Source organism: Gossypium raimondii, chromosome 10 (genome assembly GCF_025698545.1).
Source record: "Gossypium raimondii isolate GPD5lz chromosome 10, ASM2569854v1, whole genome shotgun sequence".
Lineage (NCBI taxonomy): Eukaryota > Viridiplantae > Streptophyta > Magnoliopsida > Malvales > Malvaceae > Gossypium > Gossypium raimondii.
In genome coordinates, this window is record NC_068574.1 from 7635755 (window position 1) to 7655742 (window position 19988).

General features: G+C 31.5%; 2 protein-coding genes across 5 annotated transcripts; one reads left to right on the forward strand and one right to left on the reverse strand.

Moving 5' to 3' along the window:
- Positions 1-5072: 5072 nt before the first annotated feature.
- On the reverse strand, positions 5073-12646 carry LOC105777859 (cyclin-A2-4). The gene is made up of 12 exons (XM_012601352.2): positions 12486-12646; positions 11039-11391; positions 10555-10834; positions 9640-9776; positions 8115-8207; positions 7593-7726; positions 7022-7097; positions 6296-6372; positions 6151-6184; positions 5909-6058; positions 5693-5827; positions 5073-5549 (listed from the first exon to the last, which is right to left on the reverse strand). The coding sequence occupies exons 2-12, from the start codon at positions 11330-11332 to the stop codon at positions 5496-5498; spliced, it is 1464 nt and encodes a 487-aa protein (XP_012456806.1). The 5' UTR covers positions 11333-11391; positions 12486-12646; the 3' UTR covers positions 5073-5495.
- Positions 12647-16534: 3888 nt separating this feature from the next.
- On the forward strand, positions 16535-19559 carry LOC105781544 (kinesin-like protein KIN-7O). 4 transcript variants are annotated; one of them, XR_008189746.1, is made up of 4 exons: positions 16535-16832; positions 17157-17292; positions 17669-17758; positions 17847-19559. XR_008189746.1 is itself a non-coding variant. In XM_052621719.1 (4 exons), the coding sequence occupies exons 1-4, from the start codon at positions 16731-16733 to the stop codon at positions 18027-18029; spliced, it is 480 nt and encodes a 159-aa protein (XP_052477679.1). In that variant the 5' UTR covers positions 16535-16730; the 3' UTR covers positions 18030-19559. The 4 variants fall into 4 exon arrangements, 2 of the variants coding, with proteins under 2 accessions (XP_052477679.1, XP_052477680.1); XM_052621719.1 differs by having other exon boundaries at positions 17157-17261; XR_008189745.1 differs by having other exon boundaries at positions 17669-19559.
- Positions 19560-19988: the final 429 nt, after the last annotated feature.

A 19988-nucleotide genomic window follows, 5' to 3' on the forward strand; every position in this document is an offset into this window, starting at 1 on the left:
GAATGTTATTCCAAATGATTATGTTGTATTTCTCCAAGAACATGATGATGATAATGGAATGATGGAAGATGATCCAATCAACTTTCACCAGACCATGAAAATTTCTAATTCTCAAAAGTGGATTGATGCCATGAAAGATGACTATATGTCTATGCAAGACAACAAAGTTTGGGAACTTGTCCCATTACCTGAAGGTGTAAAGCCAATTGATTGTAAATGGATATTTAAAATCAAGAGGGATGCAAATGGTAATGTGGAGAGGTATAACGCGCGTCTTGTAGCTAAAGGATATACTCAGTAAGAAGGTATTGATTTTACAGAGACTTTCTCTCCAGTTTCATTGAAAGACTCTTTCAGGACAATTATGGCATTTGTTGCTCATTTTGATCTTGAGTTACATCAGATGGATGTTAAGACTGCGTTTCTTAATGGAGACATTGAAGAAACAATTTGTATGGTGCAACTAGAAAATTGAGTCGGAAGACTCAAAGAATATGGTTTGCAAATTGACAAAATCCATTTATGGACTCAAACAAGCTTCCCGTCAATGGTACCACAAGTTTCATCAAATAATTGTTTCGTTCGATTTTGAGATGAGTATTGTTGATGATTGTGTGTATCACAAATTCAGTGGGAGTAAGTACATATTTCTAATTCTATATGTTGATGACATTTTGCTTGTTGTTAATGATATAGGCCTAATACACGAAACCAAGAGGTTTTTATCTAAGCATTTTGAGATGAAAGATCTTGGGGATGCCTATTTTGTTTTAGGTATTCAGATACCTCGAGATTGATCTCGAGGTATTCTTATATTATCACAAAAGATCTATGTTGATAAAGTACTCAAAAGGTTTGGCATGTAGAGTTGTAGACCAGGTGACACCCCTGTCACTAAAAGAGACAAATTTAGTCTTACTCAAGGCCCTAAAAGTAACCTTGAAATTCAGGAAATGCAAAAGATTCTCTATACATAAGCTATTGGGAGTTTAATGTATGCTCAAGTATGTACGCGTCCGGATATTGCGTATATTGTTGGGATGTTAGACAGATATTTAAGCAACCCTGGTATAGACCATTGGATAGCAGCTAAAAGGGTTATGAGATATCTTCAGAGAACAAAAGATTACATGCTTACTTATAAGAGATTAGATCTTTTGGAGGTCGTAGTGTATTCTGATTCTAATTTCGCTGGGTGCCAAGACAGTAGGAAGTCTACATCAGGCTATATTTACCTGTTAGCTGGAGGAACTATATTTTGGAAAAGTGTCAAACATACACTTGTAGCTTCGTCCACTATGACAGAAGAGTTTGTAGCATGCTATGAGGCATCAAATCATGGAATATGGTTGCGGAACTTTGTCACAGGGCTACGCATTTTAGAGAATGTAGAAAGACCACTCAAATTATTTTGTGACAATAAGTCAACACTGCCATATTCCAATAACAATAGGAGTTCATCTAAGTCAAAGCATATTGACATAAAGTTTCTAGTTGTGAAAGAAAGAGACAAAATGGTCAAATATCCATAGAGCAAATTGGGACAAACTCCATGATAGCAGATCCGCTCACAAAAGGTTTACCACCCAATGTCTTTCATGAGCACACTGCTCACATGGGTGTTACATTGTTTGAGGATATCATGATTTAATGGGAGTTTATATTTTATTTGTTTTATGTCTGTTTTCCGACATTTATGTATTTGGTTATTTTCTGATCAGAAATAAAGTATTCAGTTTATTCACTCTATTTATTATTTTGATACTGACCCCACTTAAGTTTAAAATAGACCAGTTGGAAATAAACATGTTTAGATTGCATGTAATTTTCATGCTACACATCCATACTTAATCTATGTCATTTTTTTGTGTTAATATACGTGATCAGGGATGGATTTAGTTACGATATATGTAACGAAAGTTGCCTTGGTTCTATGTTAGCATAATTAATGGACGAGATTGTTCGGAATACCTTTTAGATATGATAGTAAAATTTTGAGCTCATAAGGTTATATAATGACTTGTAATTATAAAAGAATTAGTACATATATGTGTGGTCCAAGTGGGAGATTGTTGGAAAATATGGACATCACATATATAATAAAGGTAATTACATGTTATTAGCCCAAATTAAAAGTGATCTAATTTGGTTAGAGTTTTATTGGGCTTTAATTATTACATAAAGTATGGGTCAAATATGTGTATATACTATAGTAATTGAGTTCTAATCAAATTCTAATTAATAATAGGCTAATTAGGAATTAGAACTAATATGCAAAGGTTATAAATATTAGGATTATGGTCCCCAAATTATACACAAGATATCTTTTCTAATATCTCATCCTTAGGAAAGAAATAGCAAATATTCTTTGAATTTCTTGTATGATAATTTGGAAGATCAAATCCTAAGATCCCGAAAAACTTCAAGGAATTCATGGATTTAGGTACGCTTCGCATTTAATTTTATTCTTATTTTATTCTTGATGATTTGACATGATAGATCCTGATTTATGATTTATTAAGTTTTATATCACATCTTAATTAATAATCCTAACAGCTATAACAATGTTGTGGCAATATGACATTTTATTAATTCTGAATCAACAAGTTATAAGTTTCTCTCGAAGTCACTACATTCAATCGTTTGATCAATTTAACATATGTCTATGCCAAGTTAATATCAAGATTACAATTGCAAGCACCATTCCTACAAGATTACGCATAGTAACAATATATGTCTATACCGTTACAAATTTAACATCAAAGATTAAACATGCTCATAATCATCAAACTAAAAACAATCAAACAAATCTCAACCATGGTTTCAACCAACAGAAAAACGGAATAACAGATAAAGAGAAAGGTAGAGAGATGTTTAGCTGAATGTTGGTGATTCTTCGTAAGTTGTTCGTGTCTCATTCTTCTTCCTCTTCTCTGCTTCTTTTCTGGCGCTCTTGTTCTGAAAGTTTCTGTTCTATTTTGTGAACCCGACGGCTCCTTCTCGAAATTTGAAAAATACGATCTTTATTTCCCTTCCAAAAACAAGATTTCTTAGGTTAGCCAATTTCCCTTTCTGTTCTTGTCCTCTTGGAATTGATTTTGGGCTTTAACATTCTTACCTAGCTTATTTTTTTCCTGGTCCTTGATTGTTATCAACACTTGATTAAGAAATGGGTTAAATCTAAAAGTTGATGTGGTGCTCTTTAAGTATGACGTTTCCAACTTGTTCCTGTCAGGTTCGTTGTTGCGGCATTGTGGTTTTAGTTGGTGAAATTCAACATATTCTTTCCTTCACATTTCCAATGTTCTACTAGCCACCTTTAAAGATAAAATTTCACATTTTCAGTATCTAAATTGGCAGGAATTCATTATTAAAAGAAAAGCTCCAAGATTTAATTACTTAACAAAACATAATTAAAATACTACTAAAAGACTCTCAACCACTCTTAACTTAAATGAAATATAAGCTTAAAAGTAATAAAATAAATATATCCTAGAGTTACCAATTTTTCGGTAAAATTTTATTATTATAAATATAACAAACCGACTCGATTTTAAAGATTTTCAAACATTCTCTATAACTGTGAACCTTTTTCTTAATCAAAATTTTCCAGAAGTCTTGAAGATGTTCATTATCTCAGTCTTTGATGATGATGAACTTTTCCATCCAGTTCTTTTGTGATTTGTAGCAACTGCAAACACAAGCTTCTTTCCTTTACCAGCTTTCTTCTTTGCAGCATAGGTGGCTTCAATTTCTTTTGTAATAGATGCCCTTGTTCTTCCTTTGGCTCCCAGGCTAAATACGGGATTAGTTGCAACTGAGGTTATCACAACCATGGGCTACTCAATTTAGACATTTTCCGGAACTTGCTCAGAAATTCTCTCATTCACATTATCAACAAGATCAATGGTAGGCTCAACAACATTATTATTAGTAGTATCAATGGGATCATCAACAATAATAGAAGGATTGATATTGTCAGCAACATTATCAACAAGTTGGGAATTTATTTAAATTTTATATTTCATATATCAAAATATAAATGATAAGTTACAATGAATAATATTTAATATTTATATTATAATTTAGGGTGAAGTCAAAAAATTTTTGGGTGAAATTAAATTGTATATTTTACGATAGTAAAAGTGTAATTTCACCATTTTAATAGTCTATATCTTTATAACTTTTAAAGGATTTTTATCATTTTGGAGGTTAAAGTGCAATTTTATCATATTACTAATTTAAAATTTTATAAACTATAAAGGGACCTAAATAGAAAATTTTCCATTTTAGGGGGTGCCGAGGCCCTTGCGAGCCCCCTGATTTCACCACGGTTATAATTTGAATATTATTTAAATGCATATATTTTTCTTTACAATATTATGTCTAAAATAAATATTTAATTTTTTCTAAAAACATTTTTTATAACAATACTAAACTCTTAAATCTTAAACCGAAAATTTCAAAAACATTTTGAAAAAACATACTAAACTAACCCTTAATCTATTTCTACAACTACCATTAATTTCACAAGCAGTATTTCATTTATACATATTAGATATCCACAAATTAATTAATTTATCAATGAACCGATGATACACATTACAAAAGATTTCTAAAACAAATTATAATTTTCTTATTTTTAATGACATATCATCAGAGTTACTATTATCATATCAATTACAAATCCTACTATAAACTTCATGAATCGTATAATTTTTAATCGAAGCTAAATTTTATGAAATATAGAATATATTTAAAAAGAAATCATTACAAAAATAGTTTACCCAAACACCAAACTCTTGGAAAGCCTTCCATTCTCCTCCAAGCTCATCAGAACCACCGTTAGTAGTTCTTTTAAATTACCTCCAACCATCAATACCACATCTTGTATCAACAAATTAATTTTCTTTTATATATTAAATAAAACCAGCCTCAAATTAATCACTCTTTAGTGTTAAATTTAACTTTGTAATATAAAAAAAAGTAACTTTGTTAAATTAATCACTCTTTTCCATTACTACAAGTAAGCAATCTAAAGGAAGAACATAGTGGCACAACTTCAAAACAAGTTAGAAAGAAACAGCAGCTCTTTCCATTCAGAGGCTTCGTCTGCCAACATTACATTTAGCCGGTTACAGTTTTTCTCCTCTCTTACAAACAAACATTACAAACTAATCAAAGTCACCATAAAGTTATGCTAGTTCTAAATTTAAGAAACTAAGAATATCAACAGTTATTGGATATTTAAAACCTGAACTTGGTTCTAACCTTACAAAGATACAGTTTTGGAAGACCCAAAACCTGAGAGTATGTAAGTATCTATGGACAGAATTTTGAGGAATACTAAGCACTAGTAATAAACATAAATGAAGAGATTAGAATATGAACATTAGGTATTAGGTAAACCTCATCAGAAATGGCAAAGTTCCTCCTGAAAACTATGTTTATTTGCTAACCGCTCGTGGAAGTCATCTGGAAGTAGCCATTTGTATTTAGAATAGTGTTTCGAGCAGTTTCGGAGAGGAAAAGCTTGCCACAGATTTGAACTGGTATGAAAACAAGATCATTAGAGATCATCTAGGAAACCCTTAAATCAATAGTACTAAAGTTCCTATAAAAGTTTTGGAAGATGCAAATTGAGCTTAAAATGTTTTAATCAAGTATAACTCAAGTTCAAAGAGACTATTACCCTTTGTTGTCTATATTTCACACGGATAGCAGATAGAGAGCAATCGTTGGTGTTCAACTGTAAATCTTGCAATAAGAGAACTGTGGTTTTTAGATCCAATACGCTGTACGTGGTATAGTGTTCAAGAGTTGGATTCTGCCAATAAGGGAAATAGAGTTAAGGCCTATATGTACAGGTCATAGAACTAAATTAAGGACCAATGAAAAGAATGCAGACCCATGGATGACATGATTGATCCAAAGTCCATCTCGCAAGAAATACAGCAGATGCAGCCACCATAGAAGGAGAGAAATTTAAGAAACCATAGTCAATCAAAGTCAGTTCTGCTAGATAATTTGCCAAGTATTCCAGTTCTAAACTAGGAGTCTGCAATTGGCAATTAGTTGTAGAAAATTCAGTCATATGCTACATAATATGAGATCAGTAGTGTCTCAATTAAGGCCAGCTCTATCTGTTACCGTGTAAGAAGCTTGTGCTGCTCTCAGAAATCTCCTGAAAAACAGAAATTTGTGCAGGAAAGAGAATTAGGATAACGATGGAGTATTCTAAGAATGTCAGTATTTCATATGCATGCATTGCATACGTGGAATTGGGCTAAAATACCTGAGAAAAGTTTTTGCAGTAGGTGCAAATAGTTGAAATCCAATATACTTCAATACTTGACTCTCCATTTTTAGCACCTGTCAAATTTTCAAGTAAGAAATTTAAATATCTGGACAAGGGAATAAAGGAAGAAGAAATAGAAATGTAATCCAGATTTTTAACTTCAGCGGGCTCTTTAACCATGTCAATTTCATTTGCACAATACTTAACGTGCAAAGTGTACTACATAGCTACATGCATGGATACAGCATATATAGACACAAATATATACTTATACATGCATTATAGACGTTTATGTGGACCCTTAAGAACCCCATTTTGTTTATCTCAAGATCAGAACTAGTACCTAAATGACGAAGCAAAAAATGTGGGTCAAAAACTTTTAAAAGTCGTTTAATTACCATCAGAGAAAAGAAATGAACGAAAACCACTAGAAATATAACCATCCTGTCCTCCTTTCTCACCAGCCTTTTCCTTTTTTTTTTTTTTTTTTTCTCTTTTTGAAGTCAGAAAAAATTCCAGCTTCAAACATATTCTTCTTTTTCCTTATATTGGTGCAAACCAAACCCTATGTTCTCACCTATTCACTGAATTGGCAACAAAAAGCTCCTATAGAACTAAGTAAAAACTATGTGCAAATAAAGACCAAAAAAGTAGTGTCAGCCTATACCAAAATTTTGACAAATGTTGAAGTAGATGTCTGTTAGTGAGATAACAATGGAATACCTCCTCTCTAACATAAGTGTTGTCAGTGATGAAGCAAAATTCCTCTACACGTGGTGCACATATTTCCTCATACTTGCTTCATGTTTATAAAGAGAAACTAATGTTAGACGCAACGAAAAGCAAATGCACAGGTTATTTCATGATGAATGCTCCATAATTGTAATCATCGTGATTAAGTACTATTCACAGGAGAATAATTTAAGGCTCAGGTATGACAACAGCATGAGAATCACTTTCCCTTACTTGCAAGATCATCTGTTTGTCAAACTTGACAGGAAACTTTAGTAATATTACAATTTTGGACTGTCTCTCAGGCAATGTGATTATATTTCTAAAGTTTTCAATGTTGTCTTTATTCAGCCATTTCCTTCTTCAAAACATCACTGTCAACATCCAGCAATGCTCTGACATTAAGTGCTTAGCACAAATGATAGTCATTTAGATTCATTGCTGTTCGTCTTCAATTTCTAATTTCAGCATCTGTTCTGTTTTCAGTGCTAAACACAAACTAAAAATTTGAATGACTGAAAGAAATCATGCAACAAACTCTGTAATGGATGCAAAATCTTACGAGGCTATCAGCATGCAGGTGATCCCAAGAAGTTGAAGTCTCTGCCTTTCTATGTAGTTTTGAGAGAGAAACCAATCAATTAAATACACTGTTAGGTATAGTGTGTCAGGGACCAACTTATATTCTTCAGATACCTGAAACCAAGATGGAACTTCCTTTGAACAGTTGTGCAGGAAACAAAGAATAGAATTATTTCATCAAGAAGACATTAGATACAGCGAAAAACATATCATTAGTTTTCAACGAGAGATTAAGAGCATTTATCAGCATTGAAATGCTAATACCTTCAATGTTGATATGCATCAGGATCAAGAATAAACTGGCAAAACATTTTTCATAACAACATCAACACTGGTACCGAAGGATATAACAATGTGTATATGATCACCAGGAATGTTTCTCGTCAGAAATAACATTGGCGATACTTGCTTGTAGTTGATAGTTCAAAAATCTAAAGCCCAACTTTCATGGCTGTACATTTTATGCAATTAAATGATATTTAAATAGCACAACTAGACTAACCTCCACAAGCCAATCAACCAAAATTGCCCGCATGCTTTGAGTGATATCTTGCTGTATTGTCTGCATAAAATTAGGACAAGGCCGGCGAACAAGCTGAAGAAATAAAAGACAATCAAATGCAAAGATTTGATGTTCTTGCTAAGTAGAAGACAAGTAGAAATACATAAAAGTTCCCTTGTTCACTCCCTGACTGAAGTAGGAATTCAGAATTTAAACCAAAAATGTTAGGTGCAGGAAATAAGTAAATGCACTCACAACACATTAGAATTAAGAACATAAAAGTAGAATCTTTGACTTGTACCCTAAAAAGAGAATGAACAAAATTACATAATGATAAAGTCAATTACTGCATAGTATTAGCAAGAACCCAAACTTCTTTGAAAAGAATCAAGTCCTCAACTCTAAAAGTTTCCTCCATTCAGTTTTCATAAGTTAAAAAAGGGTTTTGACATTTTGTGGATGATGATGCAAATTTCCTCACTAGGAAGTGCCTCTCTTGGGGAGTTCTATTTGATTCAAACTAAAGTTCGGCTCAAACTATGGCTGATTCATATAATTTCTATGTTAAATACAAGGAAAATAAGCCCTGGAGAATACAGTTCCAAATGCAAGTTGTAACTTGTCCCTTTTCATGTGTATCAGATCACAAGTCAGCTCTCAATCAATTTTAATTTTTGCTAACCTTTGTTTCTTCCATCAAAAGTCAATCTATTAACTTCATAGACAGTTTGTTAAGCTCATGAGTTATGGATCAAGTCACTGGGCGATTCACTTTGAAAGTTTGGTGAGAAGACTCCATGATTAATAGTATATGGAACTCGTCGAAAAGGGCTGTTAACCTTAGACTTTATAAACCTCTATAAATTAGAATAATTTTTGTCTTATTTTATTATTAAGAATTGTCCTCTTAAAGAGGTTACCTAGGGTTTTATTCTTGTAGACTAAGAAACTAAACTTAACTTGAAGGATAAGACAATATAATTAAGGAAACTAAAATTATGTACTTTTAATTGCAATAAAGTACATCCTAAATAAATGATTCTAATTAAAAATATTACTAAAATAAAGTTATTTATCTTCTTTCCATCTTGGGAGCTTTCGACTTCTTGTCTTACCCATAGAGGCATCCATAACATTGTTCTTTTTTGGGGTTTCTAGCCCAAAGGAAAACGCCTGCTCTTGTTCCTTCCAGTTGACTGGGCACAGAAGCAAACAGGTCTGAAATACTGACAGTCAGGTGACAATAGAATACGGGTAGGCAATACATTTCTGAGTAATTTTTTAAATGAATAAAGTCACAGGGGAGCCAAGAACTGCAAAACATACAGTGAGACAGAATGCATACATTATGTGCACTTCAGGACACAGTAAGGTTTCACTTGAGACAGAGGCAGTTACTCATGTTACCAATTTTGCAAGTTTAGGAAATGAAATTCATTATCTCCTTAGTCAATATAAAAGGAATAATAATGTATTCCGGAAACATTAAAAGAACACAGATAAGAATGACATCTATAGCACATACCTCTGCAACACGCAAGTTGTTGTAGATTTCGGGGGCATAGAGACTGCACAACTGAAGGTCCTTCTTATCTGAATCAATGTCCTTAAAGTCTGGTTCACTAGATGTTGTAGAGGTCCCAGAAAAGCTAACCTTCTTGGCTGTAACCATTCCACAACGAAGAACACAAGTATATGTCAACCTTTATGGATATATCTCCAGCTTATAACTATTACCAATACAAGTAACCTAGGCAACGTACATTTAATTTTGCAATCTGGAAAGAAACACAATGCTTTGCACATAAGATTCCAAGACATTCAGTTCTATGAATGTGTTACTAGAAGTCATCTTTAGCAGACTTAATATTTTACTGGATATGGATAATACAGGAAACTATATATCAAGCATTTCTGGGTAGTGCTTGGCTTTATAGAATTAAGCAAAGATCCTTGGCGTGCTGTTTATGATGTTCAAAATATTGTCAATTATGCCACTTGGAATCCCACTTTATACAAAGGAGGCACCTACTATTTGGTTTTAAAAGGAACCTAAAATTAAGTCTCAGAAAAATCAATTTAGCCTTTTCATTGTGTCGATGTCTCTCCTAATATCACTGAATAGATGTATAAGCATGTCTCCAGTGGTTTCTTTTTTGTCTTTTATTTTATGAATATCATGTCTCAGATCTTTATCATTAATATGAAATTTCATATTTCATGTGCCACTCATATGACATGTAAGCAATATATTTAAGTTGTATCACCTATCAAAGTAAGTCTGCCAACAGTTGGACTCAAATGCCTAAGATTGTTAAGCACACAATTCTCTCTCCAAGATGTACTTTAGCCCATCTAACCAAACCTAATATATCTGCATTCTTTCAAAAGTATTTTATAACAACTTTGAAGGTGAATAAGGGCAAAGGAGAAGGCAAACCGTTTCTTGGAGGACTTTGGGATCGTAAAGGCATTGTGGAATTTTGATTTGCAAACCAGTGGTAATGTATGCTCTCCTCCTTTATGCTATTTAACGGAAAAGTATGATCTCCTCTGACACTAACTAAACATGTAACTTCTAATTTAGGATCTATTTTTTCAGTCTCTTGAATGCCTTCTTTCAGTAACTTAGCTTCAGTTTGCAGGACTTGATGTGCTACATCTGGGGCCACTTTGGATGCAGTGGCCTGTACCTTTCTAGTCTTCTTGCTGCTCTTAGACTGGAATTGTCAAAATCAGAAATAAGCAATAGGTGTTATTGTGCTTCTTATAATTTTACTATAAAAAACCTAGAAACATGTGAAATTAAAACATATGATCAGTAAAAAAACATTTTCCATGAAACAGATTTAATATTCATACCATAACACATTACATATATACATGTAGTCGATATCATAATTGACTAAGGATAGCAAGTTGACCTGGATTTTGGTCGCATTAATGCACATTCTATACGAATTATTACAGCAAACATTCGTGACATCCTGAAGCACTGCTCTCTTCTTACAATGATGACCTGCATTCTCTGCTGCATTGGTGTTGTTTCCATCTGAGGCTGTTCTTTTTGTATTTGCTCGCAAAACCCGTTTCTGATCTGGTTGAGTAGGTGCCTTCAGAGGCAACTGTCGAGAAGCACACAATGCAGCTGCTCGAGCACGTGTGAGTCGACGATTAAATTCTCCACTATTAGCAGAAACTACATTTTCTTTCCTCATAATTGCAAGTCTTGGAAATTACAACACAGAGCACTAAAATGAAGCTAGAAAGGCAAAACCTGCATCAATGGAAAAAAAAAATCATCAAAATAAGGAGATCAAGCAACAAGGTTCATTAAAAACTTTAGATTGGGTAAAAAGATGTGGCAATGTCTGATAACAAATCCCACAGGCAGATAATGTTACATGATAACATGGGGGGAATTGATGATGCCAAAACAAGAACTTATTTATACTTAAGTATTACTTATTTGCCAAACTATGTCTCTTTACACTTATGATTTGATCTATCAGATTTGAACATGAAATTGCTATTAACTTCACCAAACCATACACCACACAGTAAATAAGGGTATTTATTTAGGGACCTTTAGCTCCTTTCAAGTTGTTTGTAAGAAAAAGAAAATTCCAGGTTTCAATGTCTTGTTCTATGACATTGCAGAAATAATTTAAAAACTAGAAATACGAACAAATTAAAAAAGCTTGTCCCCTCAAAAGAGAATGAAATCCAAAGCTATGGCAGTGCTAAGAACTAAAACGAAATCACCTTAAATTTTGATAAAAGGAAAGAAATCGAATATTGAATCAGAAATCTTTAATAACCTAGAGGTAGAAAACAAAGCATAGATTTGAATCTTATAAGAAAGCATTCTTTCAAATTTCCTGGGTCATTATGTTCAAATTAGCAATTTAAACAACAATTTAAATCAACCAGAAATCAAGGGTTACACTTACAAAGTTCAAAAACATTTGACAAAATTAACAAGCAACAACAATGTACATTGAATTTTGACAACAAGAAGAAACTAAACAACATATGGAAACAAATTTTTCTGTCTACAAAATGTTTCCAAATGTAAAGTAGCTTGAAAAAAGATTTCAACTTAGAAATCATTTCATTTAAAAAAAAAGAGAGTAAGTTAACATCCTTAAACCCCATTTTCTTAAATACCCATTTCGCTCAAAGCTTTAAAATTTTCAAAAATTGAAGTAAACCAAGAAGACCCAAATCGATCTGGTGGACTCTGAACCATTATAAATTGATATTCAACAGCAAAAAATGAAAAAAAAAAAAAAGAAGAAGAAAGGGAAACTTTTGCAAATGAGTGTCTTATAGAATTAAATGAATGTTCATAAAGTTCGAAAATTTGACCTGATCTATTATCCTATCCTAAGCTCCAAGAACATGGCTTAGAGCTCGGAAGGAAGAAAAGAAGGAATTCTTTTTTTATCTAGAAGAAAAGGCAGAGAGAGTGAAGTGAGCGGGACAGCGTGTAGGTTTAAATTTAGGAATTAAAATTGAAATGGTTTAAACATTATTTAAATTTATGAAGACAGACAGACAGTTCATTGTCTGAGAGGTTGTTAAATTGGTTCTGATTTTCTGGTTACGAGGAGTTGGATTGCTTTGATTTTTTTTTAATTGTTAATGAGTACGTGTTTGACCTAGATTCGTTCGCTCTTTGACTAGCTCCTACAATTTGAAGGGTATGATGGTGAATGTCCTCCCCCATTGCTTTGAGGTGGAAAGCTTAAGGCACGATGATTTACTTTAATCTTTAAATTTATATATTTATCATAAAAAATTAATTTTATTCACTTTTTTGACGCAGCATAGATGTCGCATTAATTAGTTTTTAAAATTATAAAAAATTAGTAAAAAATAATTAATTACTAACGTGGCATATACGTGAACTGTAACGTGAATATCATATCAACAAAGTTAAAAAATATTAACTTTTTCGTCTATTTTAGAGTGATTTGAGAATTAAAAAAACGAAAAATTAAATAAGAGATAAAATTATTATTTTTAAAAGTTAAATATCTATAGCCACTTTCGAATGTGAAGTATTTGGATAAGGAGTTTTCTTATTTAAATAAACTACATGCTTTTCAAAAATAAAGAAAGAAAGAAAGAAAGATTGAAGATTATTTTATTCAAACAGCTGTTCACGATGGGGTATCCCAGGCCATCTTAGGTGGAGTTTAGAGAACGAGTTATTGATTTAAATATTTATTATTTTTAAATAATGATATGGGTTTTTTTAAGGGGTCAACTCAAATATGGGCAGGAGACTATATCTTAAAATATTCAACTCAATCATTATAAAATAATATTAAAGAAAACAAGAAATAAGCCAAGGGAAGTCACATAGCATAGTGGAGAGATGGTTATTTATAAGACTGAGAATGAACTATGGTTAATGAATTGCAATCCAAATTGGTGAGTATTAATGATGCTCAATATGTTTGTCATTTTGTCGAATATCAAGGTAGTATATATTGGTTTGTCAATAGGTATAATATATTTTATTCCTGTATCTAACAATATTAACACTAATAAATTTAAACAAACAAAAAGAAATGTGAAAGGTAAGAAAATTGGTTATGTACTACGAGTGCTTTGGAGTGATAGATGAAACTTTTATTGACTTGAAGTATTTTAGATGAATTCTCTGTTTGACATGAGAATGAATTAAAAGTAAATTGTAAAGGTGAAGTAGTCTAATTACTTGCATAACAAAATAATTTTAACCTTGTACTAGATAAATGAGAATTAATGACTATTAGATTTGACAAATGGTAATAATGATTAAAACCATGGGATAAAATAGATTTAGTAATTAATGACTAATTTGAATGATAATGTCCAATTAAAATTTATTTGTAGCTAATTAGAGTAGTCAATTGGTTAATGGGTATATTTGTATATGCATAAATATGGTTAATAAACTTAGAATTTTCTTCAGCATTATTAAGCATGTATTTGCTTAGCACGCTAGCTGTGTTTGTCACCATGCTCAAGTTATATATTGAGATTAACTAGCGGCAAAACTTTGGGCATCTTCGGATCTGAGTGTTGGAGCCTTTACTTTTGTGTACCTATATTTTGTACGCATGACAGCATGTATTTTAGGTGGTGTTTGCTACTCTTTAAAGTCTATATGCATAATTAAGGTTAATTAGATTCAAAATGCGATATTTGATAATGCATGAAATAAGATTTAATATGTTGTTGAATGGCATAAGAGTTTATTTAATTAGAAGTGGCTAGCGTTAAGGTAAATTGTCAGTTCACTACACCAAAACAGGTTTTTAGCGGCGCTTTTAGCGGCGTTTGGACAAAAAATGCCGCTAAAAATCGAGCATTAGCGGCGCATCACATAAAACGCCGCAAAAAACCTAAGCCAAACGACGTCGTTTTCTACCTTTCGGGGCTTTAGCGGCGTTTTTGGAAAAGCGCCGCTAATGCTCAGATCTTTAGCGGCGTTTTCCAAGAAACGCCGCTAATGCTCGAGGCTTTAGCGGCGTTTTTTGAAAAGCGCCGCAAAAACAATTTATCTGTCTATTTACTATTTAATTTGTTTATTTATATTAATTAAAATTCAATTTATTTTTAATTGAATATTTGTTAAAAATGGATAAATTTGAAATAATGACACGTAGAAATAATTTGAAATAAAAAAACATAGAAAAATATTTGTTAAAAATGAAGAAATTAAAATACTATTATTTAAAATTATTTTAAAATTTTTTAGGTACATAATTGATTGATTTTTAATTTATATATTAAATAATTTCAAATATAATTGTGAAAGATACGATAGTATTAATTTTAAAATATTTAATTTAATTATCCTTATAGTTTAGGGTTTATTAATATAAATGGTTTAGAGTATATATATGGTTAATTTAGGATTTAGGGCCGGTTTAAGAGTTACAATTTTAAGGTTTATAGATTATGGAATTAGGGATTATGGATTAGGGATTCTGATTTAAAGGTTGTGATTTAAGGTTTATGGGTTAGGGGTTAGGGGTTAGAGGTTAAGAGTTAGGGATTTAGGGTTTATTGATTCGGTGTCAAGTTAAGGTTTAGGGTTTAAATTAATTAGTGTGTTTTAATTTATATATTAAATAATGTTTAGGGGTTAGGGATTTGGGGTCGGGTTAGGGTTTAGGATTTAGGATTTAGATTAATTAGAGTTTTTAAATTTATATATTAAATAATGTTTGGGGGTTAGGGGTTAGGGATTTGGGGTCGGGTTAGAGTTTGGGATTTAGATTAATTAGTGTTTTTAAATTTGTATATTAATAAGGTTTAGGGGTTTGGGGTTTGGGGTTAATAGTTGGTGATTTAGGGTTTAGAGATTCAGGGTTTGGTTAGGGTTTAAGGTTTAGATTAATTAGTATTTTTTAATTTATATATTAAATAAGTTCTTATATAATTGTAAAAGAGATAATAGTAAATTGTAAAGATTATTAATTTAAAATTGATATGCAATATACAATAATTGAATGTAAAAAATTATAAAATATGTGAGCTTTGGCGGTGTTTATATCAAAAACGCCACTAATATGTATTAATTAGAATTTTTCAAAACGGTGTCGTTTCATTACAAGAATTTAATTTATTAGTGGAGTTTCTTCTGTAAACGCCGGAAAAGGTAACATTAGCGGTGTTTATGACTAAAAAATATTTAATTTAATCCATTTGATATATTTAAATATTAGATTTAAAAAATTAAAAAAAATGTAACAAATTGATACGGATATGTAACTATCTATTTTGGATATATAGGACCAAATTATAACAAATACAAAAACTAAAATCATTCCACATCGAGCATCTAACAAAATAATTATATTTTAGTTAGGAAGAAATATTTAATTGACAAAAATATTTAATGATATTTATTTTGAGAGTACTTGATTTTTTATAAAAATTCAATTTATAAAAAATAATAATAAATGTTTTATAAAACCACTTAACTAATAATTTTTAACAGACAAAATAAAAGATTTTTAGTATAGCAAAACAATGTCATTTTATTCCAAATAAAATAATTTTTTGCGGCGTTTTTATGAAAAACGACGCAAAAGGTAAGCAATAGCGGCGTTTTTATAAAAAACGTCACAAATAATAATTTTACTTTAAAAAAATAGCACCCTTTTAGCATAGCAAAACAATGTCGTTTTATTCCAAATGAAATAATTTTTTGCGGCGTTTTTTTGAAAAACGCCGCAAAAGGAAAGCAATAGCGGCGTTTTTATAAAAAACGCCACAAATAATAATTTTACTTTAAAAAAATAGCACCCTTTTAGCATATCAAAACATTATCGTTTTATTCCAAATAAAATAATTTTTTGTGACGGTTTTTAAAAAAACGCCGCAAAAGGTAAGCAATAGCGGCGTTTTCAACCTGTTTTTTTTCACCTTCTAATACTATAATTTCAGCTTATTTTCACAAAATTTAAAACATAAAACATCGTTACTTTCCCCCTTCCCATCATTAACCCTAATTTGTTTGTGAAAATGCCTGAATAAGAACCTGCTTTCATTTGAGAATTAAGATCCTAAAGCTATAACTTCTTTGTCTCAGTCTTTATTATTGGCGTCATGTTTCTTCGTCGATTTGCTATGATAGTTCCTCGCTCTAGAAGGTTCTTCAGCAGTAAAGATAGCCTTGAGCTTGCAAGCACCATAGCTGAACTCAATAAGGTATTGCTATTATGTGTTTATAAGAACTAAGAGATATCCATTGTTTTCTTATTCTTTGTTTGTTCGTTAGTTAACACTTGCGGTAATATGACAATTATTGAACCGAAACCATAAGGATTTGTTTGTTTTTTCTTTGATTTGATGTATCTAATTGAAGCCGCGGTTCAATGCCTCTTATTTTGTCTCACCATGATAAGTGTTATGCCTATTATCAAAATCTACTACAAATACTTTACTCTCAACAGAAACTAGAATGCATGGAATCTGTTATAAATTAGAATGCCTATTATAAACTAGAATGCCTATTATAAATTTTGGTTTCAGGAAATGGAATCTATCTTTGGTGAACCTCCTCCAGACGGACTAGCCAATTCTGGAAATAAAAGCTGCATGGCTCAAGATGCCCACCATAACTCTCATGTTATTTTGGTACTTTGCTTAAAGAATTTATTGTTTGAAGGTAGAATTGGAAGTTTCTTCTTATGAATCTCTGTTTTTAGGTACTTCAAATTGTGTAGATGTTTACGTTTTTTTTTCAATGTGCTATTTTCTTCATGTTGATTCCTACAATACTTGCATATTAGGCTCTCGGCCCTTATTTTTTGTGTATAATTTAATCGGTGTGGAAAGGTTTGCCTTTGCTGAATGATGATGAATCTCTTGTTTATATAGTGTGCTCTTTTATCATTTATGTTCATATGGCTTCGTGTGCTTTCCACAGTATATCCCCTTGGTTAAATGGTTAAATGGTTAAATTTTTTTTCCCTCTGTAAGGTTAAATGGTGGCATGCTTATTTTTGTTTAAATATTAAATGTGACGTTCTCTTACTACACAGAAACTTAGTTTGGAACAATCTAATTCTAGCCAGCAAGGAATGGAAGCCTCCATTAAGAGTTTGCTTGCAGAAAAAGAAGAATTGGCAATGGTAGTCTAATATATCATTGGTTATGAAGAAAGCTTTGTGTCTTTGGTAATCCAATTGCGTTTGTTGGACCGTGCCTTTGATATTGCAGCAACTTACTAATTCACTATTGGAAATAGAGGAAGAAAAGGCAATACAGTGTGCTAGAGAGAAGGCTTCAATTGAAGCTATTGAAGAGAAAAGAAAGTTATACAATTCTCAGATAACATCATTATCAGAAAAATTGTCTGAGGTAAGAGTCTTATGTTTATCATTGGAGATTTTAGAACTTTAATTGAATTATTGAAAGTGGCTTAATTTTTAATTTTGCAAGTTTTTGTTGATCAGCAATTTATTTATTTTCTATGTGTAGTATTTTTCTATATTTTTTTATCTTTCATCATGCTATCCCTTGCACCGCAGTTAACAAATTGCTTGTGGAATTTGTGATTTGCCATATCTTTTTCGATCTCATTTTGTGTCTTTCATAACTGGAATTGTTATAATACTTCTTATCTTGTGTGGAAGACTGCAAAGGTCTCAGTCTCTTTAATTCGTTATCTTATTTGATCAGGTGCTCTCACTTTGCCGATCCAATTTCTTTTTATGGTAATGTTTAATTATAAGTTGTTTTGCTGCTGGAGATACATCTCAGTGGAAGTTGAGCTCCAGCATTTAGACCTGCATGACATGCATATACTAACTCTACTAGTTTGACTATTTATCCGTCTATTTAGTTTCGAATTTCCGGTAAGTCGGTTCTTGCTTTTTCTGTAAAAATTAAATCTTTGTCCGTTTTCCTTTTACCTTTGTGGAAGCTAAGGGTAGAATTTTTTTTTGGGGGGGTCTAAAATCAGTTCTCATTGCTATTATTTTCGAATAAATTATTTTTTTTCTAAACATGTTTATATATTTCCTGTTCTTTGTATTCTTTATTTTGCCTATTTTAGTCGTTTCATTTATTCCGATTGGTCCTTCAGACTTCTAACTTAGACAGTTCTATTTCTTGCTTTGTTTGTTTGAACTTTTATTTATTTTCTGTGCCTTTATGTTGTTATTTTTGTCTTTAGTAACATATTTGTGCCTACCTCAAGGTTAGCTGACACTTAAATTATAATTTGTCTTAGGCTTATGTTGTAATGTTGTTGAAGTTCTTTTGGTATGTTATGTTGTATGCAATAGTTCGAAATTGTGATCAAATTGTGTAACACTTCCTAGGTAATGCTATTCTTTAATCTTAACTCAAAACTAAGCTATGGTTTCTCATGTTCTTTTTCCTTAGGTGCCCCAATGAAAATGATCTCGGGATGAGGTGTCCATTGATATCCGTTTTATTTCTTGCCTGTTTAGTTTTATTCTGTTCTAATTTCCATTGTCCCTTCAAGTATAAAGAGCTTCTTTTTTTTTTAAATTCTCATGCTAACAAGCACATTAAGCCGTACAAGGATATGCAATTTTCAGTTATAACATTGGACTAATATTTTCTGTTTTTCTTCATCTTGAGTTGATGTGTACATGATTTATTGAAAAAAACCTTTTCGTTTCCGGTAAATAATTCAAGAGGTGCCGAACATAGGTAAGTTGCTTCTTAAGTTTAAGCCTCTTCATTTAACCTTCAGCCTGGATGTTTCTTAACATGTAGAAATTGTATTATTAATTTTGTTGATGTCAAAGAATCATTGAACCTAAAAGTTTAAGTTATTATATTAGTGCCTTTATTTTGTTGTTTTTGGTTCTAACACTCATACCTAAGTCCGAGTAACATGGTTCTTTTCTTTTTCAAGTTCTAAATTGTTTAACAATAGGTTCTTTGTTTTCTTAAGCGGGGATGATGAAGATGATTCATTGCCAAGATGAAGGCAGCTGAGGAAGCCTTTGAAGCAAAACAAAAGTAACAAATAGCTTGTCTGCTACTGTTCTTTTTCTTTTTTATCATGTTTTATAATTTTGTGACAAATTGTTCTTGGTACTCAAGATATTTATGCAAAATTACCCTATGATTCTATTGTATTTATCTTGCATGGCTGCATCATGTATTTCTTAACTAGTTTGATAAATTTTATGTGTGGTGTTTAATTTTTCGTTACTATCTGTAACTTGCAAAGAAAACCTACATTTGAGATATCTTTCCATTATTTATTTTAGTTTTGATTTTAAATTTTATTTTACTTTAATATTTACGACAACGTGAGTTCTAACTTTTGGATTTTAATTGTTATTAATTTATTATTTTAAATTTTAAAACTAGATTCAT